The following is a 27,571-nucleotide window of genomic DNA, read 5'->3' on the forward strand; positions in this document are numbered from 1 at the left end:
TGTCCTCCATCTTGTGCCAAACGTCATCTTCGGCCGGCCGAATCGCTGCCGCCGTCCCCCCTCTGCCGCGTCATAACTGTGCTCAGCCGCGATTGGCTGAGCACAGTTATGCTCAGCCAATCGCGGCTGAGCAGCTGATGACGCGGCAGGTAATGTATAATGAACCAACACTTCCGGGTACACGGGCGGGGGTGGTGGGACATGGGAAGGGGGCGATTCACAGACATAACATACATTACAAAGTTGTATAACTTTGTAATGTGTGTTATTCTGTGAATAATTTTTTAGCGCCGCACTACCCCTTTAAAGATTTTTGCACTACTTTGGATTGTGTTGAATATCCTTGATTCTATGCATTAAGACGCCTCTATTCGGGACTGTTGGTGTGTCAGCGTGCAGCCACCATTCCACTTTGCCAACTGGACTTAGCAGCTCCATTAAAACTTTATGGGGTTGTTGGATGGAGATGACTGACAGTAGGGAAGTGAAGCACGCTACTGCACGCTTCTTGGTTCATATTTCTGATGGAGTTTCTCAGCAGTGAGTCTCCAACTGATCTAAACTTTTTATACGCCCCTTCGACATGACAAAAGTTTTTCAAGTGCCATCTATTAATGTAAACATGGTATATGCCGGACTGTAGCGTACTATTAAATACACACAAACATACATTAAACAGTAGTTCTGTTCTTTACAGCCTTGTATCCCTCAGCTTACCTGATAGGAACAAAGATGCATTAATGAGTGACAATAACCCATCAAGTTAGTGTTAAGCGCCTGCGGCTGGATTGTCAACTTTTCTCCTGTTTCACATTTAAAACATTGCATCATATCCATTAACTAAATTATATACAAGAAGGTTTGTTGGGTTGGAAAAATCCTATTTCTTCATTGCAATCACAGAGGAATGTGTGCCAGCTTCGGTAACCTTTACTTCCTGTTTGATTTGTAGCAAATAATAATCAGGACGGAACCCTTTTAACTTTGGTCAGGCTTCCTCCTTTAAAAAAAAAAAAAATAACCAGTTCTTTAAGAAACGGATACAGCTATAGCCAAGGTGGCCTCACAGATAAATGCTCTGACCGGAGAATCAAAGGAATGAAATATTCTCTGAAGCGGCTTTAACTTTGGAGCTGAGAAGTTTGCAGAGAGGAGACAATTCACATCATGCACGAGTGTAAGCCAACATGGAGATACAGAACCCCAGCGGTTAGCTTGTCAATGCTGCCCAAGTTTAAAATGAACCTGTCACTAGGTTTATTCTGTCTTAAATGACGGCAGCATAAACTAGTGCCAAAATGCTGAACAGATCGGTGTATTACTTGTATTATTCTGTTCAGCCGTTCACCTAATATGCAGGAGAATAGGATTCTTGCCGCGCCCCTCCCCCTGCTGATTGACAGTTGACTGCCTATACACAGCATGGATAGATAAGTGATAAATCATTATGTTCAGCTTCTCTGTCACTAGTTTATGCTACTCTTAGATAGGACAGCATAAACCTGCTGACAGATTCTCTTTAAGGCATTGTTCTCTTGTCTATAAATAATTTATAATACTTGATTGTCTGGCCACATATTGAAAGCTGCAATTAAGTCTAATAAGGAATATCAACCAGACAAAGAAGAGCAGAAAAGTAAAGACCAACACGTTTTCAGTGTAGCCACTTCATGTTGTAGGATATTAAGTCAGACTCCGCACGGCGCTCTTCAGGTAGATATCTCCTGTGTGAGCTGGATTATGAAACGTTCTTCATTCTTTTATGGACGGTGAAATCTAAAAAAACAAAAAAGAAACACCCTATTGTTACTTATATGTGAAAATACTGCATACAGCATATACTGCTGGTGTTTTAGGATTATTTACCAAAATGTACAGAAATACTATCTGGGGTAATATACGAGGAGTTAAAAGAAAAAAAAAAAAAAACCTTGTAAACTGTCGACTTTCTTCGTGCACCTCCATTTCTGTACTCTTAAACTCATTTAATTCCTTCCGAATGGCAGCCTGAGAAAAGCAGAAAGTGGGCATGTAAGAAAATAACAGTCATCTGGCTAGAGATTGGCATAAATTACACTACATTGTTACATTAAATTACACTACATTGTTATTTCTAAAAAAAGGAGAAAATAATCAAGTCGTCCAGTACTTATCAGCTGCTGTATGTCCTGCAGGAAGTGACATATTCTTTCCAGTCTGACACAGTGCTCTCTGCTGTGCTGTCACTTCTGTCTATTTCACAAACTGTCCAGTGCAGGACAGATTTTCTATGGGGATTTGCTCCTGCTCTGGACAGTTCCTGATGTGGACAAAGGTGGCAGAAGAGAGCTCTGTGTCAGACAGGAAAGAATACACCACTTGCTGGACATACAACAGCTGATACGTAGTGGAAGACTAGATATTTTTGAAAAGAAGTAAATTACAAATCTATATAACACTTTAACACCAGCTGATTTAAAAATCCTTTTCCTAGAAATACCCCTTTCAGCATTAGGTCAGCATTAAGTTATACAGAAGGAGGCAAAGCAGATTATAAATGCTGCTAAAACTTTAAAAGAGGAAGAAATGGCAAAATTTGTTACTGCAGGGAATAAAACCTTCAGATATATAAGTGACAGAAAGAAGAAGAATAGCTGCAGCATTACTAAGATAGGTATTAAGAAAATATGTTTATTGATGGATATAAGGCAGTCACAGACAATTTGAATAGCAACTTCTGCTCAGTATTTTTAAAAGGAGGCCTTCACAATCACAGTTTGGTGGACACTGCATTGGTTCCAGTTGTATGGGTTCAGCTCCAGTGTTTTCAGAGGCTGAACTTGCCCACTTAAAGATGAATAGGGTGATGGGTCCAGATGATGTCCACCCCAGGGTTCTTAAAGAACTTGAATATGTGATTGCAGATCTGTATAACCAATTCCTCCTAAAAGGAGATGTTCCTGATGATTGGAGAATGGTTAATGTTATACCCATCCACAAGAAGGGTAGTAAAGAAGATCCCAGAATCTACAGGCCATTTATCTTAACATCTGTAGTAGTAAAAATTATGGAAACAATTCTACAATTCCCCATAAAGAGCTGATAGAGAGGTTAGAGAAAATTGGACTCAATTCCTGGATAGTTCAGTGGGTTTGTGGTTGGCTGAAGGATAGATTGGTTGCTGTTAATGGTGTGTATTCTGAGCAGAGACTGGTGACAAGTTGTGTGCCACAAGGGTCTGTTCTATGTCCTTTTATTTTTTTTAATATGTTTGTAAGTGACATAGGAGAAGGTTTGGTAGGTGAGATTTGTCTGTTTGCTGATGACACATAAGTAAGCAATATGGTTGATATTCCTGGAGGTGTCAGTAATATGAAAAATGATTTATCTTTGCTAGATAAGTGGTCCAAACAATGGAAAATGCAGTTCAATGTTTCCAAATTTAAACGAATGCACTTGGGGAGAAGGAATCCTCTATCCGAGCATCACATCGGCAGTACTGTGTTGGCAAAGACTTCAGAAGAGAAGAATTTAGGGGTAGTGATTTCTGACAGCCTTAAAATGAGTAACCAGTGCAACCAGGCGGTATGCTGGGGTGTATTAGCTAGAGGTATAACCAGTAGGAAGAAGGAGATTGTGATCCCGCTGTATAGAGCTCTAGTGAGTGACATCACATCTGGAATATTGTGGCCAGTTCTGGAGACCTCAGCTAAAAAAAGGGTATTGATAAAATAGAACGGGTCCAACGACGGGCTACAAAAATGGTGGAGGGTGTGAGGCATAAAACATATCAGGACAGAACTAAGGATTTAAATCTGTATAATCAGGAGGAAGGAAGGGAAAGGGGGAACAGGGTCAAAACCTTTAAGTATGTTAAAGGACTAAATAAGGTTCAGGAGGGAAGTGTTTTTAGTAAAAAAAAACTGAACCCAAGAACAAGAGGACACAGTTAGAGGTTAGTTGGGGAAAAGATCCGAAGCAAAGTAAGAAAATATTAGAAGTAGATGCTTGGAACACACTTTCAGCAGATGTGGTAGGTAAATTTAAACATGTCTGGGATAAACATATATCTATCATAACATAGTAAGAAGGGAAATACTAAAAGGGCAGACTAGATGGACCAAGTGGTCTTTTTTTTTCTGCCGACAATCCTCTAGGTTTCTGTCATTTTATGATGATTCATTCCCTTCATTTGAATCATACTCTGTTACAGTGTAATTGGGGCGCTGTAATCTTTAAAGGACAAGTGCCATGAAAAACTTTTTCCTAGTAATTGAAGCACATTACAAAGTTATATAACTCTGTAATATGCTTCAATCACCTATCTACCTCCCTTCCCTGTATTTTCCCCCCTCAAGCCCCCACCAGGAAGTGTAGGAAACTCATTCTTACCTAAGTACTGTTTGTCACCACTTTCATCTCTCAGCTCCTTCTTGTGACGATGAGTCATCAGCAGGAGGGCTGCTCTAGCTCCTGTTACACCAGCCTCCCCCTCCCCTGCCTTGTCAGGTGACTCAGCTTGCTCAGCTCTGATTGGCTGAACAACTGCAAGCCATCTGAGTCATGTCACTTGCTTATCTTCTCTAAGTGACATGACTCCTTCACTCACTGAGTCCACTCGGCAGCAGGAGGGGGGGTCCTGTAGCTGCCTATTTGCTTGGACTCAGTCGGAGAGAAGATAAGCAAGTGACATGACTCAGATGGCTTGCAGTTGTTCAGCCAATCGGAGCTGAGCAAGCTGAGTCACCTGACAAGGCACACGTCTGCAAAAAACTGTCCGTGCACAAACAGTATTCTGTGGACCGAAAGTTGGAGTTCCCAATCACATGAATAATTATGTTACCGGGAGCTCTGAAACCACTTAAATAATCGCACTACTGTACTATGCGCTACTTCCCTTCTATCCACCTTATTCCCCTCCTTGGTTGAACTTGATGGATATGTGCCTTATTTAATTGTAGTATTTAGCTGTGTGACTATTAATCCCAATTGTTGTTTCCTGTTGGGTTCCCTATATTTTCAAATCTACACACTACAATACATATGAAAACATGTGGACACAAACTGACACCATACAGTATAACTGTACACAAATTGTCTGTCCTTGCCTTGTCAGCAGGTGTTAACCTTGCCCAGGGTTTATCAGCACGGCGGTCATAGTCCAGAGAGTCAGTCACCTCTACATATTCGTTGAAGCGCAAGATCCGTCTGGCCTGCAGTTCAGCCACCGAAGGCCTGAGGCTTAGCTGTAAATAAAAAGCAGAGAAAGAAAAAATAAAAAAGTGATTACAACAAGGGGCATTAAATGCTATGTACAGGTAGTAACTGACAGACACTGTCTAGATATAAGTCTAAGGAGGAGGGAGGGAGAGAGAGAGAGAGAGAGAGAGACACACACACACACACACACACACACACAACTAAGACAGCTTGCACTGCAGAAAGCTGCTGAAAAATGCCATATGCAGGACTTAAAATGGCCAGATATAGTACTGCTCATGTACACACAAGACAGCTTATCCTGAAGAGTCACCTGAAACAAAAAGGTAGGCTTTATCCAAGTTCATATCCTATATTAAGAAAATGAGGACACTGTTCTTATATAATAGGGGCACTGGGAAAGTTGTAAAATTGATTCTTTCCTATTAAACCATGACCCAAATATACAGCTAGCTTATTTCCTAAAACGACTGTCCTACATAGAGTAAGGCTTCAATGCGAGACACTATATAAAGCAAAATGGAATAAATAGGGAGAGACAACGACATGGCACAGGTGCAAGTTAAAGGTTTTCTTTAAAGAAGTCCGGCAAAATTAATAATTACTGTTCGGACTAACAGTGGTGGGAACATAATAAAGAACCTATACAAACTGGTCCCTGTGCAGTGCTGCATCACCATGCTTCCAGACCCCGCCAGATATAATTTTTTCTCCTTTTCTTGGTGTGTTACGGCGGTAAAGGTTGGGAGATAGCCCACTCAGTCAGTCAATGACTGCAGCGATATCCCGCCCCAGTAACTGCATGAGTTGTGATGTAACAAGGGGGGAGATGGAGAATCCTGGTGGGAATCAGAGAGCGGGATAAGGAGCTGTGAGGGCAAGAGCCTGGTAAGCATAATTTCTTTATTATGTTCCCCTCACTCCTGCATTACTGAATATTTTTTATTTCCCCAGACTTCTCCTTTACCCCCTGAGTAACATGGCTTAGCTTAAGGTTGTCCGGTCATTACTGAAAATTAAACATGCTGCGGAGGCTGTAGGGAATATAACAGCATAGCCACTTCTATAAACTTCCATTGACATCCCTTGAGACCAGGAAACAACAGCTCAGCCCACAAAGATCTACGATGTCTATGGCAATCACTTAGTTCTTGTGCGCACAGCGGCAGTTTTGAAGAAAAAAAACGGCAAACGCTGGGCGGCCTGGAAGTTGGCAGTTGGGGACGGGTATACACGTTTTTTACGTTCCCTAAAGCCACAGCAGAATCTTTAATTTGCCGTAATGACCGGACAATTCCCTTAATGATGCAACAAATGTATTTGTTTGTTTCAAATCTCCATAGAAAACCTCTCCTGCTCTGGACAGTTCCTGACATGGACAGAAGAGGCAGCAGAGACACTGTCAGACTGAAAAGAATACACCACTTCCTGCAGGACATGCAGCAGCTGATAAGTACAGAAAGACTGAGGATTATTAAACAGAAATAAATCAGCCGTAAGGGCCCTCCATATGATCATTAGATCATCAGTTTGGGCCGACCAATGAAGTCAGACGCTCCTGTTACCCACAGCGATGAGCAGCAGACTGTTGCTGACATGATTAGGATTTTTCAGCATGTTGAAATACCACGATCAGCCAACATTGTGCATGTCATCTGATTGTTGCCTTTCAACCTGCGCTATTACATGAAACGATTATCAGCCTGAACAGTTGGCAATCAGCCAAGTAAGGCCAATAATCATTTAATGTAAAAGGGCCTTAAGCTATTCATTATAATCATTTGATTATATCTACATAAGAAATCCTGCATGTAGGGACTACAATGACAATGCATTTATCTATCCAAATCTCTGAAGAACAAGAACACATTGTACTAACAACCAGAAAACTACTGATTCCTAGCTGATGCAACACTACTAGCAGCATAGCACCACGTGTTCTAGATCAGCTAAGAATGTATACCTTTCGTGTCAGCCTTCGCTTCAGTTCTCTTTTTGCTTCCTGTTCTTCTTCTTCATTCTTTTCTAAGGTACAAACATATAACAATATATAAGTAATATAAAATGCATAAACATACAGGTAGAATACAGTATAAAAACAGGTAAATAAGAATATATTGATAATGGGTATACATTGCAAATAATATTATGTTGAATATCGTAAGCAATATATACAACCTATATATACTCAGATTGGCAGCCCTCGCATTTACACTTAGGGCCCTATTCCACAGTAACGATAATCGGCCGGATCGGCCAATTATCATTTGGTGAAATAGAGAGAACGATCAGCCGATGATCGTGTCATCGGCTGATCGTTCATTTAGGGCCAGACCTAAAATCATCGTTCCCCCACCGCGCATCGCTACGGTTGAATAGCGGTGCGCGGTGGGCGACCGAAGATTTGACAGGCTGCAGCATCATACATTACCTGTCAGGTCTTCATCCCCGGGTCCTACGCGCTCTATCTTCAGAATGGCTGGTCAGCTGATGGAGCGCTCAGCCAATCACAGGCCGGGACCGCCGCAGCCTGTGATTGGCTGAGTTTGGCCGGTCAGCTGACCGGCCATTCTGCAGATAGAGCGCGCAGGACCCGGGGATGAAGACAGCGGCGAGAAGACCTGACAGGTAATGTATGATGCTGCAAGGACATCGGTAACAATGTCCCTGCAGCCCTCGCTCAACGATCATCGGGCCGTGGAATAGGCCCAGTAAACGAGCGGCGATCTAGCAGATCGCCGCTCGTTTACATCGTTGATCGGGCCCTCCTCGGCCCGTGGAATAGGACCCTTACACACTGCTGTAATCTATTAGCATTTCTTGGCATGCCTCTTATATGAACAGAATCATATTATTAACGTGTATGGTTTTCTTAAAGCATAGAATATTATCAGCAAAAAAAACACCCCTGGTCCATCTAGTCATCCCCCTTATCTTAGGACAGATATATGTTTATCCCAGGCAGGTTTATATTCATTTTTATGTAGATTTACCTATCACATCTGCTGAAAGTTTGTTCAAAGGATCTACTACTCTTTCAGTAAAGTAATATGTCTTCTTTTTGTTGTGTTCAGATTTTAATTAAAAAAACTTCCCTCCTGGACCTTATTTAGTCATTTAACATATGAGATGTTTTCTTTCCTACAGACTATAGATATTTAGATCCTTAACCAGTTACCAGTAAGCCAGTAAACCAGTAAGGTCCCGGGGCTCTATAAAGTGAGCTCACTTCATAGAAGGTAAGGAGGCAGGCAGCAGCAATTGCGGCATTTAACTGTCAGTGAAAGGAGCTACAGGGGTCCTGATCGTTTTACCTGACTGCAGAGGAGTAACACTTACCTCCGGGCATTAACCTCAGTGATCTTCTCATAGAGTCTGCCAGTGGCAGACTCTATGAGAAGATCTCAGATAACACTGATGAATGCTATACAATGGATGGCATAGCATTGACCAGTGTATGTATTCTAGTGATTGCATGTAATAGTCCCCTATGAGAACATAAAAAGTGCTAAAAAGAAAAAAGTTTTTAAAAATATGACAAAAGTTTAAAATCACCCCTTTCCCATTTTATATATAAAACACACAAAATCTAACCAATCTAATAAAACATAACAATATTGTTCCTGCAAGGTGAACAATGAAAGTGAAAAGAGGAAAAAAGGGCCAGAATTACAAAATTTGTTTTGTTACATTATATAATGAGAAAAAAAGAAAATAAAGAGCGATCAAAACATTATGGGGGAGATTTATCAAACATGGTGTAAAGTGAAACTGTCTCAGTTGTCCCTGGCAACCAATCAGATTTCACCTTTCATTTTTTAAAGAGTTTTTGAGGAATCAAAAGTGGAATCTGATTGGTTGCTAGGGGCAACTGAGCCAGTTTCACTTTACACCTTGTTTGGATAAACCTCCCCACTTATCTGCACAAATTTTCCTCCTCGCCTTCTAAGACCCATAACGTTTTAATTTTTCCACCTACAGGGCCATGTAAGGGCTTGTTTTTTTCAGCAACAGGTATACTTTGTAATGGCATCTTTCAATCTGCCATGAAATGAAGGACGGAACCCCCCAAATATCATTTGTGGATTGAATTTGGGTCAAAAAACTCGATTTCGCAAATTTTGGGGGGCTTCCATGTTTACGTAATGCACTTTAACCCCTTCTGGAGCGGGCTTATTTTCGTTTTTTCCTCCTTGTGCTTAAAAGGCCATAGCAGTTGCATTTTTACACCTACGGACCCACATGAGCCCTTATTTTTTGCGTCACTAATTGTACTTTGCAATGACATGCTGAATTTTTGCATAAAATATGCTGCGAAACCAGAAAAAAAATTATATGCGCTGTGAAATTGAAAAAAAAAATACGCAATTCTTTTACTTTGAGAGGGCCTTCGTTTTTACGCCGTGTGTCCTATGGAAAAACTGACATGTTATATATGTTCCTCAATTCAGTACGAATAAAACGATATGCAACTTGCAAATATTTTATATTAATTGATGGCTCGTAAAAAAAATAAAACCTTTTACAGAAAATAAACGTTCCTTAAAATCCCTCTATTCCCATGCTTATAGTGCTTTTATCCTTTGGTCTGTGGGGCTGTGTGAGGTGTAATTTTTTGCGGCATGATGTGTTCTTTCTATCGCTACCTTTATTGCGCATTTGCGACTTTTTGATCGCTTTTTATTACAATTTTTCTGGATTTGATGCACCAAAAAATGCGCAATTTTGCACTTTGGAATCAGGAATTAAATAAATTAATATTTCGGACGATTGCACAGACTGCAATACCAAACATGTTTGTTTATTTATTTTTATTTATAAAATGGAAAAAGCGGGTGATTCAAACTTTTATCAGGGGAGGGGGGGTTTTATTAATAAAAACACTTTATTTTGTTTTCACATACAGTAATTAGAAGCCCTCTGGGGGACTTCTATATACACAGCACTGATCTCCATTGAGATCAATGCTGTGTATATAACAGAGCACCGATCCATGAGATCGGTGCTCTATTATAATAGTCTGCAGCAGACCATCTACATAGATTGCCGAGCCGGGATCCACATCATTCCGACGCCGAGCCCCGGCCGGCTAATTAACAACGGATCACCCCTCCGCGATCGCATCGCGGAGGGGGGATCCCCCACTAGACACCAGGGACAGGGGGCACAGATACTATACAAATTCAGCTGTCACCTTTGACAGCTGCATTTGAATAGTTAATTAGTCGGCCGCGGCGGCTAATACCCACGGTCCCTGGCTGCACATAGCAACCGGGGACCATAGGCTGCAGAAAGGGCTCACGCCGGGAGCCCTCTCTGATCTCCCTTAATGGCCGCATGACGGGTATACCAGTCATGCGTCGTTAAGGGGTTAAGGTAAAAGTGACTTTTTTTTATTCTATTGGTCAGTCTGAACAGAGCGATATGCATGTTTACTAGGTTTTCTAATGTTTTACTATTTTTATTAGCAGTAAAACTTTTTTTTTGCAAATAGGTATCTTTAAAATTTTTCAAATATTTAAAATTGTGACTTATAGCGCTTTTATTTTTTTACCTACGGGGTCATATGGGGCATCATTTTTTGCACCATGATCTCTAGTTTTTATTAGTAGCATTTTTTTCTAGTTCAAATGTATTGATTGTTTTTTATTAATTTTTTTATGCATAAAATGTAATTTTGAAAAAGCAAACTCAGCTTTTTTTTACCGCTTTTTGTTCACGCCGTTCACGGTGTGGGAGCAATATTGTTTCATTTTAATAGATCGGACGATTACGCATGCTACGGTATATATAACCCCGTATGGGGAACGGACACAATTATGAAGTTAGGAATATGGAATCTTTGGATAATTATGATTGTTGGATTAACCCCGCCCATGCCCTCATGTGATTGGCTATGATTTTATTAACTGTGTATGGTCATTGGTGGTTCTATGTATAAATATGTATTGTGCACCATATTGTGATATCCTTGAGAAAGGCTCAGGAGTGTTAGAGCTGAAACGTCGGTATTTTTATATGCAATGGCTTAAAATAAAGTAAAAATATTTTTTCACCGGATGGATGCTGTCTCCACACCACTTTTTTCTTGCTACGGTATATTATATGTCAATTAATTTTATTATTTAATGTGTTTTATGTATAAAATGGGATGGGGGTGATTTTCACTTTTAGTGGGGGACATTTTTTAAAATTTTTGTTGATTTTTTTTTACACTTTGGTGAGGGCCTGGCTGCAGATAGCAGCTGGTATTCACCGACTATGGAGCGAGCTCAGCTCCTGAGCCCGCTCCATAGCCTGGGACCCCGGCAGGGCGTACATTTACGCCATTCAGCATTAAGACCCAGGCAGAGGGGGAGTACGCCCACGGTTGTTAAGGATGCCTTTACACAGAGAGATTTATCTGATAGATTTTTGAAGCCAAAGCCAGGAAATCTGTCAGATAAACCTAAGGAGTTAATGGGGTTATCCAGCATAAGTAAACCATGGCCACTTTCTTCCAGAGACAGCACCACTCTTGTCTCCAGTTCAGGTGCGGTTTGTAATCAAGCTTTATTCACTTCAATGTAACTGAGCTGCAAAACCTGCACCCAAACTGGAGAAAAAATTGAGGCTGTCTCTGAAAGTGGCCATGGTTTTCTAATGCTGAATAACCCTTTTTCCTGATCAATATTCACAATATACTTTAATTTTTGATACCTTTGATTGCTCCCCAAAAGAAAAAGTCTATTGGGGTACAGTCTTGTGGTTGGGGTGGCCATTCAATTAGGCCCCATCTGCTTATTTTTAGGTAGATTTTTTTAAACAGTTTAGAAAAAAAATTATTTTGATACGTCAGAGAGAGAGAGGAGTGTTCAAACCACGACTGATCAGAAGAACAAGCTGGGAGAAATACACGTGCAGCGCAATTACTCCTGGCTCCGGGTCACATGGCCAGAAAGACTTCTAATGTGAGTCTATGGCAGTGATGGCGAAACTTTTAAAGACAAGAGTGTTCATTGCAACCCAAACCCCACTCATTTATCGCCAAGCGATAACACAGCAATTTACCCTAATACTGTACAGAGCAGGTACTCTGTCATTATGTTGGGGTCCGAGCTTGGTACACAGCAGAGCTCTATGCTGTGTACAGCACAGTCCCAGGAGTTAAGTGGTGATGTTAGGCCACATTCACACGTTCCGTACGGAACAATGATAAGTAATGCCTGTAACAGACTTCTCCCCCTGCCAGGGCAGCATCAGTGTTAAGATGCTGGGAGCGGGGGAACTGTACCGATATGCGCGCGCACTGTAATGACAGCACTGCGCGGCTGATTCATTACAGTCTGGCGCATATTTGTACAGTTCCCCCGCTCCCAGCATCTTATCACAGATGCTGCCCGGGTGGAGGGGGAGTCCGTTACAGGCATTCCACGTCCGCGTGGAACACGGAACGTGTAAATACGGCCTCAGGCAGTGTTAAGTGGACCTGATACTGTTCGGGTTCAGCAATGATTGGTCGGCATTTTGTTCCCTGCGTCTGCAGAAGTTGAATGCTGCCCTAGGAAGTCCTGGAAAATATGAATACAGACATAGGCCATAGACTGTATCCATGTATTCCCTGAGAGCCCTAGTGCTGCATCCAACTTCTGCAGCTGACAGGAATCAAATGTGAACGTTTATTGCCGAACCCGAACAGTTTGATAGGTCCACTCAACACTACTCACCACTTACCTCCTTTCCTTAGTTAGGGCCGGTTCATAATAAGTCAAACAGGCGGAAATTCCGAGCGGAACCCCACGGCGGACTCAGAATCCTGCCTGCCTCAGTGTCTCAATGTATGTGTTGTGTTGACATGTCAATTCTTTGAACAGAGAGCGTCAGAGAACAGAGGCGTGCAACACATTACACAGAGGCACTAGGGAAGACGGGACTCCGAGAGGAGTCCATGGCGGGGGTTCTGCTCAGAATTTCCGCCTGTTTTACTCATTGTGAACAGACCCTAACTAAGGAGGACAGCATGAATATCTACACTCCCGCAAGAGCAGCCAGATGACCTCCTCCTTCCCTCAGTCTAGGTCATAGACACAGAGCAGGGTAAGGGGCACCCATGCCACTGATCAGTCTCGGACTGAACACTTACATCCCTGCCCTAAAAAAACTTTTGATACGTCTCTGACATATCAAAAGTTTTAATAACGGGTACTCTTTAATGAATGTTTATAGCACTGTGTAGATTCATGAAGACTTCAGGCTGATGTAGAGGCAAATGTCCTAGCAACTAACAAACCGACTACTTTGAATACAGAGCTATGTAACATTATTTTGGTTGCAGGAGAGTGATGCTTTCTATGGAGAAACAGGTTTCGGAGTGAACCATTGTGATATTGTTCCCTTAGTTGTTTGTACAGCTGTTTGAAAGACTCTTTCCTGGAAGACGTTTCCTGACATTGAAAACTGGATTAGAAGACTTCTAGAGCTGCCAAATGTTATCATACAATGTTTACTAACATATTCTTAAAGGGAACCCTTCCTCTATGTTATGCTGACCTCGCTGAAGGCAATATAAAACTCATCTTAAGGGCAGCATAACATAAATGAAAGGTTCCCTTTTAAGCAAGGACGGGGAATCTTCGGCCCTCCAGCTGTTGTAAAACTACAATTCCTATCTTGCCTGGACAGCCAAAGCTTTCACTTTGGGTGTCCAGGCATGATGGGATTTGTTGTTTTTCAACAGCTGGAGGGCCGAAGGTTCCCCGTCCTTGCTTTAAAGATATGTTGATCACTGATTTATCCAAGAATCGTATCCAAGTATTCATTCCTAGAACAAGAAGTTAATATTCTGTACAAGTTTACCGCTGGTCTAACCTAGCCAATGTGTGCTAAAAGGTAGAGTTAGTGAAGCATAAAAATATCATTAAAAACCCTTCCAGTCAAGAGAAAGGTCCACCCGGTGGGGGGGGATCGAGCGGACTCTGTGCCGCAATGTCGGGTGACAGGTGTTCCCTTTAAGCAGCATTGTCTTGTGCCAATCCCAACAAAAGGAAGTGGTGCGCAAGTTGGTAGGGGAGGCAAGTACAGTTTTTTTGTTTTTGTTACTTCTATCAGGCAATTAGGGCATATATAGGGGAAAAAAAACACACTTCGTCAGGCAAGCACCTTTAAGAATGATATAATAAAAAAATAGAACCGCAGAAAAAAATTTCCAAAGGTATGTAAGTCATTAAAGTGAATGTACCAGCGTATTTATGATAAAAGGTATTCAATACAACCTCTCGCCACCCCACAGCGATTCTAACAGTTCCCTTGATTTTTTATTCTGCTGCCCGAATCCCAAGAAATCTACTGGTTTGTTATTAATATGCAATTTAGCTTATCGTAATCTCTTCCTCCTCCCCTTCATCGTCTTGAGCTCTGTGCGTCACAGAGGGGAAGAGATAATGGTGAGCTGGCTCCGTAGGGCCTGCCTTCAGGGCACCAGAAAAGCTAGTTTGCATATTAACAAAACAGCTGATTTCTCAGAAACCAGACAGCACAATGAAAAGTAATGGGCATCATTAGAATCAGAGCAGACGCACAGAGCAAGGCATACTGAGTTACTTTTTTTTTTTCTTTAACATATGCTGGTACATTCGCTTTAATATTTGTAAACAGAAAGTATACAATATACAGGCAATATATAGAGCAGTAATAGGAAATTTACTGACGTTTTAAGATGTTTCTTTGCTCCAGTTCTTCACTAGTCGGCCGCTGACTTAATCTCCTAAAAAATTAAATAGAAGTGAATAATCGATTACTTAAAGTGTCGCTGTATCTCAGTAGATAAGATAGGATTATATAGGATAGATAAGATTGCTGCTCTCAAATGACCTGGGAAACACAGGACTTCCTGTGTTCTGACTTTTTTTCCTTCAAAGAGTCTAAAAGAGTCAGAACACAGGAAGTGCCATGTTATCCACAATAACTTAAAAAAATAAAAATAAATAAATGTAAATAGCAAATTTACTTTACATCTACCATTGATTTAGGTTTTTACAATTATACAAAAGTGTGATTTTTACTGTTGTAAAGATACATACCATGAACATAAGATGCACTGTTTTACCTAGATTTTATTTATTGCCTACAGACTGATACGAAAACATGTTTTTTTTAATCATTGGTTTCCATTTTTGAGTACATTTTTTTTGTTCATTATTATGAAGCAGCCAGATTGGCTGACTGAGCTTCTGCCCAGCTCAGTATTTAAAGATGCACTTATGTGTCACCGAGACATAAAAAAAAGCAAAAAAATTTCAGCACCTCTTTGCCTCTGTTCACACTGCAGGTTGTATGCTGCATGTGGCTCAAGTACAGACAAAAGAAACAAAAGAAAGAGCAACAGCAACCCACAGGTGCAAGTGCTTAACGCATATACTCCCCCTGGTATACACACAAAAGCAAGTACAAAAGACACCGGCACTCTGGTCACATCTGTGGTGCGGTGCACGTAGCAATAATGTTGCAGGAATGAAGAAGTCCCGGCACTCGCAACTGCAATTTCATAAGTGATAGATCTTTATTTGCGTGAGAGCTGCACGCGTTCCGACCGCACTGGTCTTTATCAACAGCATGCTGTTGATAAAGACCAGTGCGGTCGGAACGCGTGCAGCTCTCACGCAAATAAAGATATATTACTTATAAATTTGCAGTTGCGAATGCCAAGACTTCATCATTCCTTCCTCGTACACACAATAAAAGCATGCTCTGTAGATATTAAAGGGAACCTGTCACCCCCAGTGCCGGGGTGACAGGCTCCTGACCCCCGCTACAGCCCCCTATACTCACCTCATCCCGCCGGGTCCTGCTTCTGAATCCGGTCGGGTCACGGAGATCTCAGCCGCTGCAGCCCGGCACGCGCAGTGAGAGTCCAGGGCTCCGTCATTCTCTATGAGCGTTGGACTCATCTCTCAGCACGCGCGCCGGGCTGCAGCGGCTGATATCTCCGTGACCCGACCGGATTCAGAAGCGGGACCTGGCGGGATCAGGTGAGTATAGGGGGCTGTAGCGGGGGGTTGGGAGCCTGTCACGCCGGAAAACTATTTGATCAAACAGAGTGTCCTAATCTAGTATTCTCACACTAGCAATAGCCTCTCCTGGGCTAAATAAGCCTACAACTGGGCAGATAGGAACCAAATTATCTCTTTATAGCACCCAAAGGACATTTGATGAAATAGTTTGCTGATCCTGATTCTGATTAAATAGTTTGCTGATCCTGATTTTTTAATAACTATAGAGCAGGTTTTTATTGTGTGTACGCTGGGGGAAGTACATGTGAATACAGGTTTGTTCAATAATCTTCTAGTAACTTCCTATCATGTTTAGGAGAGTGGTGAATACATACCTTACTAGTTTGGTTCCAATCTGCTGCCAGAGCTCCTGACGTTCTTCTTCAGAATTTCGTGGTAAAATGTTTTTGTCTTCCAAATCCTTCTTAGACGGCCTATTGCCCAGTTTTATAGCAAGTGTATCTCGTCTACGGATTTTACTTGCCAAGGCACCTGACAGGCAAAGATACATAAGATAATATAAGTTTTATTATTGTGCTTGTACGATATTACATGCTTATAAAGACAGATCACTGTAGAGCTACTGTATAATACAGTAATTACAGAAAACTAAGCCAACTTTTTTTTGGGTTAGCTTTGGAGAAAAACTGCAAAATTTTGATAAATAATTTTTAAATTCTTAACAGTCCAACAGTTCTACTAGTGAAGACCCTATTACACGTGCCAAAATCGGGTAAATATAGGGACAGTAATAGGCAGAGGTTTGCTCACTCATCAGCTGATCGCTCACTTTCATAATGTCCAAAAATAATCCGATATTCCTCCGCAGATCAATCTGTGTAACAAGACAGGGGGTTTGCTGTTGATTCCTGCCCACCCTGGCCACACAATTATCAAGACATGTAATAAACCTCTGAAAGTGAGCAGTAGATCAGCGCTTGTTTACACGGCGGGTCGGGCTGTCTAATACAGTCTTAACCCCTTAAGGACCGGGCCAATTGTCACTGTTGCGTTTACGTTTTTTTCTCCTGGCCTTCTAAGACCCATAACTTTTTCATTTTTCCACCTACAGGGCCATGTTAGGGCTTGTTTTTTCAGGAGTAGATGTACTTTGTAATGGCAACTTTCAATCAGCCATAAAATGAATGACGGAACCCCCAAAATATCATTTATTTACTTTCTATGTGTTTTATGTATGAAATGGGAAGGGGGTGATTTACACTTTTATTGGGGGAGGGGCTTTGGCGCATTTTATAAAACATTTTTTGATTTATTTTTTTACAATTTTATAGTCCCCTTAGGGAACTATCACTTACCTTCATTACATTGCAGACAGTGATCCCTGCTATGCAATAGCATAGCAGGGATCAGTGTTATCTGTGATCTTCTGATTCAGCCTGCCTGTGGCAGGCTGAATCAGATGACCGATCTGAGGACTGCACGAAGGAAGGTAAGAGACCTCCGGCAGTCAGGAACTGAGGGTGAGAGCCTGACTGCAGATAGCAGCCGGTCCTCACCCACTATGTGAGCCCGCTCTATAGCCCGGGACCGCGCCAGGGCGTACATTTACGTCCTCCTGCCTTAAGGCCCAGGCAGCGGGGGCGTAAATGTACGCCCGCGGTCCTTAAGGGGTTAAAGAAGCATTCTGCTTTTTTATTTATTTTTTTTTCTCCCCTGGCAGCAGGCTGGCACGTATACTTACCACTGATAATCATGATTGTGTCCCACATCACGGCTTCATTCCGGTCCTACGGCACAGTTCAAATCCTGCGGGCTCCCACATGACCTCTTCATCTATTAGCCCACAGGCTACGGAGGCCGGAAGTCAGGGTCTCCAATGTATCTCTATGAGAGAGCCCTCATAGAGATGTATTGAAGACCCGGACTTTCGGCCTTCAAAAGCTGCAGGGAAAGAAGAGGGTCAGAAGAATCATGAAGTCACCGCCAGCAGGATCTGAACAGCATTGTAGGAACAAAACTAAGTTGTGCTATGGGACACCGATCATTCATAGCAAGTAGCCTGCAGCAGGGAGAGTTTTTAAACGCCTCTTTAAGGGTATAATCAGAGAAAATATTTATGCAGCAGATTTAGTAAGTCGAATTAATGTATTTAAATCAGAAAATCAGCAACAAATCTGCACATACCAGACATGCAGCAGATTTTACTCTTTGTAGATAACTGGGAAAATCTCTAAGAATTCTGCAGCGTTTCAGGTCTGTGTGCCTTTAAGCTGGACTCACACTGCCAATCAGGGCTCTGTTCCAAGCCTCCATTGGCACATCAGTCACATCTGACAGCAAGAATGGCACTGCATGAGGCGAAATTCTTGCTGTCAAAAGAATGGAAACTATGATGGGACCCCAATGGACCCCATTACAGTTTGTACAATGGATCACACAATATCAAGACAACCTTGGTGGAAGGTACATTACATAATATATAGTACAGAACTGTACAGCTACAGCTTTAGAAATGTATCCACAGAATGAAAAAGGATCAGCCCTACCAACTCTCACGCTAAGGGTGGGGGACTATGGGATGACGTGACAGAGAGGAAGCGCACAGGTGTATGTTACCCATTTGTCAGTCCACATCCCGTTACCAGTGATGGAATACATTTTTTCTGTGAATTGCATCTTGTTGGAGAGTGCCACATTTATTCTATTTTGGAGATCTCTAGAAATGTATTTTTATGAAAAACCCCTTTAAGTATACAAAGCAAAAAAATTACAAAAATGTGTGGCCACTTCTCACTTTCTGTGCCATCATCATCATCATCGTCGTCATCATCCGTGTAAAGTATCGGCCCATCTGAGTCAGAGTCACTGGTCTGGCTTTCTTTTCCTTCACTTTCTCCGTCAGGATTCACAGACGTGTCAGAAGGCTCATCTGTCGTCTCTTGACTTCTGAGACTTGCAAGGTCTTCTTGACTTTCCGCAGATAGTTCGCTAAAATGGACATTACACAAACGCTTCTATTAACATTGGTGATAATGGCATTTGTAACTCTTTTATATAACGAAGCATTATATAGATGAAAGAGCAGTACAATAAACAAACTTTAAAGCCAATGTATCACTATAACTACTCAATTAAGATTTCCCCATCACCTAATCAGCACTGCCGCACACATTGTAATGGTGCTGCTTGTTCCTCCCATTGCTGCCCCTTTCCTAAGATTTTCTCCAGTTTACGTATGTATACAAGTGTGCTAGTTTGGTGCACTAGAAGTGGGCCCAGCGCCCCCCAGTGCACCAATATCACCACCTCTCAATAAAGCGCCTCCTTGAGAATCAAATCTGTCCCCGGCCTGAGGCACCACTGAGGAGAGGAGATATAAATACAACCAACTTTTTCACACTGGTTTTATGGTAAAATTGGCTGTGACCTTCAGGTCAATGGGGCATTAAAGTAGAAGTCTGGCCAAACTGAACACTCTCCGCTTTCTGACCCCTGCTGGCTTCCTGGATCTTCTGCTCCTGCAACATTACGACCCTTCTCCTTGAATGCCCACCTCAGCAAGTCAGTGACTGGGGCGGCACACCACTGCAGTCACTGACTGGATGAGCTCCAGGTTGTGACGTACCAGGAAGCCAGGAGAAAGTGGAGCCTGGCGGTTGTCAGGGTGCATCTGACATGGCACTTCGGGGGCACAGGGATAAACAAGCATACATTGTTTATTATTTTCCTGCACCCCCTGGCTTTTGGAGAGTTTTCAGCTTGGCCAGACTTCTCCTTTAAAGGTTTTTTTTCACACTAAACAAAGTTAGGAAAATTATGCAAATAGAATAAAAGGCATGAAAATGTCCTGTTTTTTTGTGTCCCCCCCCCCCCCCATCCCACATCCTGTTTACTTCTCGAATTGTAGTCAGACTGTTGCTATGTGGCACTGCAAATGCTTTCCCACAATCCCCCTTGCTTACAATGGAGACAAACTGTCAAGTGGGACAAGACTAGGAGGCGGTATGTGTGCCTCTCCTTAGTGGTTGCCCTAAGACAATTGTAACCAAGGGCAACAGCTTATTACAATCAACAGGCAGATGGGGCATTAGTAAGTATATATCACATAAACGGTACACTTTCAGAAATGCTTATACGTTATAATCATGGCTGATTTCACATAATTCAGCAGTTTAGAGCCTATTATCATAATAGGAATACCCCCTTTAAAGAGGTTTTAAGATACAGTTATAACAGTTTTATAACAACTGTGCTGAAATCAACTCAAAAACCAAGACATTACACTATGCATCTTTGTTGACCTGGCAGCGATCATTGACATTTTCCTCTTCACGGCACAAGATAAAAATATAAAATATATGTCCTGAGTGTTTTACCTTTGTGTATTTTCCTTCTTATCATGCGTTGCCTCCTCGATCGCTGAGACTAATACACTCTTGTCATTTTCCTGAACATCCTCATTATCGGCAGCAGTGTAATCGGACTGCTTCACCTCCTGGGTTGGAACGGCTGTGTTAGACATTGGCTTCATCTGAAGGTCCACCGCCAGGGAAGTGTCCTGTGGGCTGGACTGCGGATCGCTGAGGGAAGGAACTTTGAGGATGGTCTCAGAGTCCACAAGGTGTTTTGGTTGCTCTGTCCTATCCACTTTCTTTTGGCCTGAACTACTAGTTGAATGAGATAACACTGGTTGGTGTGTGCCATCCACAGATAACATCTTGCCAGGCAGTTTTTTGGCACGTGGGGTGCTTAGTGTGCCTGCTTTACTGGATATCTGCTCCTTTAAGGTTTTGGATCGAGATGACGATGTCAGTGTGGAAGAAGGTGTCTTAGTTGCAGCAAGTTTTTTATTGGAAGAAGCAGCTGAAGGAAAAAAAGGTTAATGAAAAGCTGTTCATGTATATGTATGTCAAATAAGGGGAGGCATCACAAAGGTAAAATCAGATGTGTACCACACATATATGTAAAGGAGAACATGTGCTGTTTTTAGTATAGAAGCTTACATCATTGTACCATTTTTTTCCCCTACACATCTGATCACTTCCTGGTTTCTCTCTGATCCATGACCCTGTGGTTGCCACGCCATAGAGCAGCGCTTCTCAAACTTTCTCTACTGGAGCCTCACCCAACAGACCAAAACAATGCCTGGGCCTCACCAGACTTACCAAGAGGGTGCCTGGGCCTCACCATCTGTGGTGAAAGTCCATTTAAATGCTAAAAATAATGCTAGGGCTAGCTTATACCTATCTCCCAAGCTCTATATAATAATAAACTAGTACAAAATATATTAATAATGTTGCTAAAATGGAAAAAAAAAATTCAAACATCAAGAGGACTGTGCAGATCATAGTTACTGTGTGAAAACTGGCTCCTCAGCTGGGCCTCACCAGCAACTAGGGGGCGCCTCACTGGTGGGGCCCGTCTCACAGTTTGAGAAGCACTGCGATAGAGAATGACTGGTGGGAGGTAACCAAGGGCTTAAAAAAAAAAGGTTTTAACCAAAGGTTATCAAAGCAGCACATGGGGGGATTTGTGAGTCTGTATCGCCTAAATGATACATTTTAAGAAATGCTTGTACTTTTGACAAATATATATACACAGTGGTACCTTGGTTTAAGAGTAACTTGATTGAGAGCGTTTTGCAAGAAGAGCTCACAGTTTTTCAAAAGTGAGTGGGGGAGCGGCAGGGTCTGCATAGCAGGGTCTACAGCACTGTACTCTGACCCAGGAAGTCTCCCTCACCTTCAAAGCAGATCCACGGGCTGGGGCTTACATCAGGGGACAGGACTGTGTGGGGGGGGGGGGTAATCTCTTCATAGCTGTAACCCCTCTCTCCCCGGACAGAGAGTGCTGCATGTATGTGCCCACATCTGCCCTGCTCATTCCTTCCTGCTCCCTGCAGTCTCTGACAGCCCTTGTGTTTCCTATCCTCTCCATTCCTGCTATATTGTGCCTGCACTTACACTCAGCCACTCACACTGCTGTATAGAAAAGTTTGTGACTGTCCTCCTGTGATTCTCACTTCCTGATTGGTCCATGCTGAACACACATCTCTTTCCCACTGCAGTCATGTGACCACACAGAGCTCTGACCACACAGAGCTCTGACAGCCTGTTGTACTACGCTCCTGCATTATGGGGATCTGCAGTTCCATCCTGTATCTACAAACTGCTGCTGTGCTTTCAGGTTTATGCACTTACTATACATTATACTCCACATGCTGATTGCTATGCTGTACAGTAACTTAGAATATGACATATTCAGCTGTTTCTAAATGTTTGTTTCTCTTGTTTTACATTTTATTCAGAATTAAAAAAAATCATATTTTTGAAATGTGGAACCAATTCTCTGCTTTTCATTGATTTCTTAAGGGAAAATTTGCTTTGGTTTAAGAGTGATTTGGATTACAAGCACAAACCCAGAACAAATTATGCTCGAAATCCAAGGCACCACTGAAAATAAATAAATATATGTATATATATATACAATATGCACGTCACACCATTTTTCCTTACAATGAAATGTATCAGGAAGAGGGGGGGGGGGGGGGGGAAGAGAACCTACATAGCAGCCAGATGACAACCAGACTACCCTCATAGCACTTCTTCTATGACAATGAGAAGAGTAACATGACAGAGATCCACAGAGGGCACGTGACAGTGACCTCATCAATAACAGCCACAACCTCTGTACCACATAACAGAAACAGCAAGCAAGTCACCAGGTCATGTGCACATAAAGTTACATACAAGATTTGTCTACAGGTTAGGCAAATATAGTATAAGCCAAAGAGCCATAATTGAAGAACCCTTCGGTTGCTATTGCAGGAAATCAATAGGATTATGCTGAATTAAATTTTTGTTCAGCCGTTCTCCTGATATGCAAGAGAATGGGCTTTGCAACACACCACTCCCACTGCCCTTCGGCTGCTGATTAACATCTGTCTGCCTATACACAGCATGGATAGACTACTGCCAATCAGTGGCTGGTAGGCAGAGTGTGCTGGTGCTCATGAATATCCAAAGTTACTGAGCACATGCGCATAATGGAAAGTACTAGTGTGCCCATGCTCAGAGAGTCCTTGTTATTCAGGAGGATATCTCTGAATCAGCAGCACAGAACAATGTAAGTGATATATCATTCTGTTCAGCTTCCCTGTGACTAGTTTATGCGACCATTAGATAGAGCAACATACTGAAAGAGTCTGTTTAAATACAGTAAATCACAATTATTAAAGCATCAAGTAATCATAGGCAAAAACTTTGATCATAATCTTCCCTCGGGCCCACCTGTAGCACCCCAGTAATCAATATCTATGGTCTTTCCACTCACCGCTCTCCTGTGTGCCGCCTCTACTTGTTGTTTTCAGTGCAGGAGCGGACAGCTGCTTTGAAATGCTTTTGCCTGTTTTTTTGATGGCAGACTCATCTTTTTTATGGCTTGGCCCGGCAGAAGCAGCAAAACTTTTTGAAGGCGTGGCTGTTCTTTTTGGTTTAGTCTCAGGCACTCCCAATGTCTTCTCAATGCTCTCTAGAAAAGTGGGAGTTGCTTAGTGATGATAACATTAAATTCAAAGCACTTACAGAAAAAAAAACAAAAAAAACCCCACAGGTTGCAAATAGGACAATGGGAACACATGCCAAGGGATCCAGGACTGCACGGTACAATCATGCAAATGTACCCAGCAACTCTACCCACACTTACCAGTGCTGCGGGAGGCTGCTTGGTTTGTCAGCTTTGGAAGAGTAGCTGGTGGCACCTTACTAGTGCCGCCTGCGGTCTGTTTTGTAGCCACCTCACCTTTCTTATGATTGCTGGCAGTGGCTACATTTTTGTGAGGGACATTATGTTTTTTAGGTTTGGGAGGAGGTGGAGCAGGAGGTGGTGGCAATTCTGGGCACACACGACCCCTTTCTACAAAGAAGAAAAGTTGACAAAAAGTCCCACCATGAAGAATGTCTTACACTGAAAACATGTGCAAACAAACAGTTAAAGGGAACCTGGAAATATACTAAAATAAAAAGTCTTCCATCTTACTATAACATGATGAAATGTTTTGTTTTTTTTTGTTTTTTTTTAGTTGTTGGAATCACACACCGTGGCCATAAAAAAAACAGTCTGCCACAATTCACCGTGCTTTTGAGGCAACAGTAAAAGAATTTCAGAACCACATGCATCCCCAAAACAGAAAACATTTATGGTACATTATGCACTGTATTACGGCAAGATTTGCATCCCGTTCAACCCATGGCAGGCTTCATGTTGGAAATACACATAAGGGCCTTTTACACAGGCAGATTAATGGCTAGGATAATTGCTAGAAACATTCTTTCAGCTGATAATCGGCCCGTGTAAAAGTGACAGCTATGAGCTGAGGACTGGGAAAATGCCAGATCCTCGGTTGATTGGGTCTTCAGAACATGCTTCAAAATTTATTGTTATCGTCCGCACATCTTCATGGGTAAACAGGATTATGTATGCCCAATATAAGCAGTGAATACTTACTATCCGCATCTGGCTTTACCGCCTCTCCCATCTTGCTCTCTGGCCTCTCTCTGACAAGCAGTGCAGATGGTAAGTATAAACTGCTAGTGATTTCTTATTCATAAGCAGCGATGTCAAAGAGGTGTGGCCTAGGGAGTCCGAGCCTGTCTTCACCAGTGTTCGGGTTCCGTCATTTGTGCGAAACAAGCGCTGTAAGAGTGACTAAAACCGGAGCCCATACCTGTCACAGCGATTGCTCCGCACAAATGACAGTTCCCAAACGCTGGTGAAGACAGCGCAGGCGCACTGCTATGGTAGCCTAGAACAAGAAGCCTCGCTGCGTCACTGAACCTGAGACGCTTCAGATTGCCCCAGTGAATGAGCAGTATTGTAACCAGGGATGAACAGGAGAAGTCCAGCTCAGGGGGGGCGGAACTAAAGACAAGGGGAGGCGGGAGGAAGAAGGAGAGGTGTTGCAGGCCTAGGGCACGGATGCCATTGGCTACACATCATTGTCACCACTGCTGCTGAAGAATAAAAAATCTTTTTAACCCCAACCACGGCACCAGGCAGATTTTGCCTGGTGTGAGAAAGAAGGATTTACTGTCAGCAGATTAACGGTACTAACGGTATGTTGTGACTGCATCATGTAGATTTCCTAGACCTCTACTTTTTTTTTTTTTTTTTTGAGTGGGACCCAAAAGTGTACTTTTGAATTGCAAACAAACACTGTATACGTCCAGAAAAGCGGACAGAATCTATTCATGATATCACTACATTTTGCCTGTTTAAAGTGACACTGTCACCTCCTGCAAGTGGGCGGGGCCTCGCTGCATTACCGACACTTAGCCCTGCCCACTGTGCCACCGTTAAGTGGCGCTATTGCCGCAAGCCCCCGCCTACTTAACGCAGTCTGCAGTTGAAAAAAGATCCCTTTTTACTTGAACAAGCACCATGACGTATGATAAATTTACCCTTTACACCTGTGTAGAGATGTCAGAATGCACAAAGGGGGTGACAGTGCCTTTTAAGTCAGTGGGCCGGTCAGCAACACATCAGGCTATGGGTCCTTTTACATTTAGAAGTAAATTTGAGAGACATCTCCTAACCCAACATCGTCCCTTACAAATGCCTATTAGGCTGAATGGAGATGAATTTCCAAAGACACCAAAATCTTGGGGAAAGTTTTAGAGGCAGTTAGAGCTGCGAGCCATATTAATGCCCATGTTTTTGTAATGGGATATTCAACACAGGTGTGACCTTCAGGTGTCCACATACTTTGGCAATAAAAATGTGTATAAAGTATGAATTCAGACCAAATCACAGAATTCATCTGCTACGGTCGTATTTATTCCCTAGAAATGCCATCAATGTTGGAAGTTTCTCTTCTACAAATTATACAGTGCTGGCCAAAGGTATTGGCACCCCTGCAATTCTGTCAGATAATACCCAATTTCTTCCAGAAAATGATTGCAATCACAAATGCTTTGGTAATAATATCTTCATTTACTTTGCTTGCAATGGAAAAAAACACAAAAGTGAATGAAAAAAAAAGTCAAATCATTGATCATTTTACACAAAACTCCACAAATGGGCCGGACAAAAGTATTGGCTCCCTCAGCCTAATACTTGGTAGCACAACCTTTAGACAAAATAACTGCGAACAACCACTTCCGGTAACCATCAATGAGTTTCTCACAATGCTCTGCTGGAATTTTAGACAATTCTTCTTTGGCAAATTGCTCCAGGTCCCTGAGATTTGAAGGGTGCTTCTCCAAACTGCCATTTTGAGATCTCTCCACAGGTGTTCTATGGGATTCAGGTCTGGACTCATTGCTGGCCACCTTAGAAGTCTCCAGTGCTTTCTCTCAAACCATTTTCTAGTGCTTTTTGAAGTGTGCTTTGGGTCATTGTCCTGCTGGAAGACCCATGACCTCTGAAGGAGACCCAGCTTTCTCACACTGGGCCCTACATTATGCTGCAAAATTTGTTGGTAGTCATCAGACTTCATAATGCCATGCACACGGTCAAGTAGTCCAGTGCCAAAGGCAGCAAAGCAACACCAAAACATCAGGGGACCTCCGCCATGTTTGACTGTAGGGACCATGTTCTTTCCTTTGAAGGCCTCTTTTTTTCCCCTGTAAACTCTATGTTGATACCTTTTTCCAAAAAGCTCTACTTTTGTCTCATATGACCAGAGAACATTCTTCCCAAAAAGTTTTTTTTTCAGGTAAGTTTTGGCAAACTCCAGCCTGGCTTTTTTATGTCTCTGGCTCAGAAGTGGGGTCTTCCTGGGTCTCCTACCATAGAGTCCCTTTTCATTCAGACGCTGATGGATAGTACAAATTGACACTGTTGTACCCGCGGACTGCAGGGCAGCTGGAACTTATTTGGATGTTAGTTGAGGTTCTTTAGCCATCATCCGCACAATCTTTTTTTGAAATCTCTCGTCACTTTTTCTTTTCCGTCCACATCTAGGGAGGTTAGCCACAGTGCCATGGGCTTTACACTTCTTGATGATACTGCGCACGGTAGACACAGGAACATTCATGTCTTTGGAGATGGACTTGTAGCCTTGAGATTGCTCATGCTTCCTCACAATTTGGCTTCTCAAGTTCTCAGACAGTTCTTTGGTCTTCTTTCTTTTCTCCATGCTCAGTGTGGTACACACAAGGACACAGGACAGAGGTTGAGTCAACTTTAATCCATTTCAACTTGCGGCAAGTGTGATTTAGTTATTGCCACCATGTGTTATGTGCCACAGGTAAGTAACAGGTGCTGTTAATTACACAAATTAGAGAAGCATCACATGATTTTTCTAAGGGTGCCAATACTTTTGTCCACCCCCTTTTTATGTTTGGTGTGGTATTATATCCAATTTGGCTTTCGGACAATTATTT

General features: G+C 42.4%; 1 protein-coding gene across 3 annotated transcripts in view; it reads right to left on the reverse strand.

Moving 5' to 3' along the window:
- Nucleotides 1-273: 273 nt before the first annotated feature.
- The window catches only part of PHACTR2 (phosphatase and actin regulator 2), a 130,340-nt gene continuing 103,042 nt past the window's right edge, over nucleotides 274-27,571 (reverse strand). For 2 of the 3 annotated variants that reach the window (XM_069973764.1, XM_069973763.1), the window contains exons 5-14: nucleotides 23,892-24,101; nucleotides 23,520-23,717; nucleotides 20,564-21,050; nucleotides 18,982-19,175; nucleotides 16,562-16,718; nucleotides 14,886-14,941; nucleotides 7,163-7,224; nucleotides 5,088-5,225; nucleotides 1,931-2,007; nucleotides 274-1,776 (exon numbers count right to left, since the gene is read on the reverse strand). In XM_069973764.1, the coding sequence (XP_069829865.1) occupies nucleotides 1,761-1,776; nucleotides 1,931-2,007; nucleotides 5,088-5,225; nucleotides 7,163-7,224; nucleotides 14,886-14,941; nucleotides 16,562-16,718; nucleotides 18,982-19,175; nucleotides 20,564-21,050; nucleotides 23,520-23,717; nucleotides 23,892-24,101 (1,595 nt within the window). In that variant the 3' untranslated portion in view covers nucleotides 274-1,760. The remainder of the gene's footprint in view (nucleotides 1,777-1,930; nucleotides 2,008-5,087; nucleotides 5,226-7,162; nucleotides 7,225-14,885; nucleotides 14,942-16,561; nucleotides 16,719-18,981; nucleotides 19,176-20,563; nucleotides 21,051-23,519; nucleotides 23,718-23,891; nucleotides 24,102-27,571) is intronic. The other variant, XM_069973765.1, reaches the window with a different exon arrangement.

This window comes from Dendropsophus ebraccatus, chromosome 6, assembly GCF_027789765.1.
Source record: "Dendropsophus ebraccatus isolate aDenEbr1 chromosome 6, aDenEbr1.pat, whole genome shotgun sequence".
Lineage (NCBI taxonomy): Eukaryota > Metazoa > Chordata > Amphibia > Anura > Hylidae > Dendropsophus > Dendropsophus ebraccatus.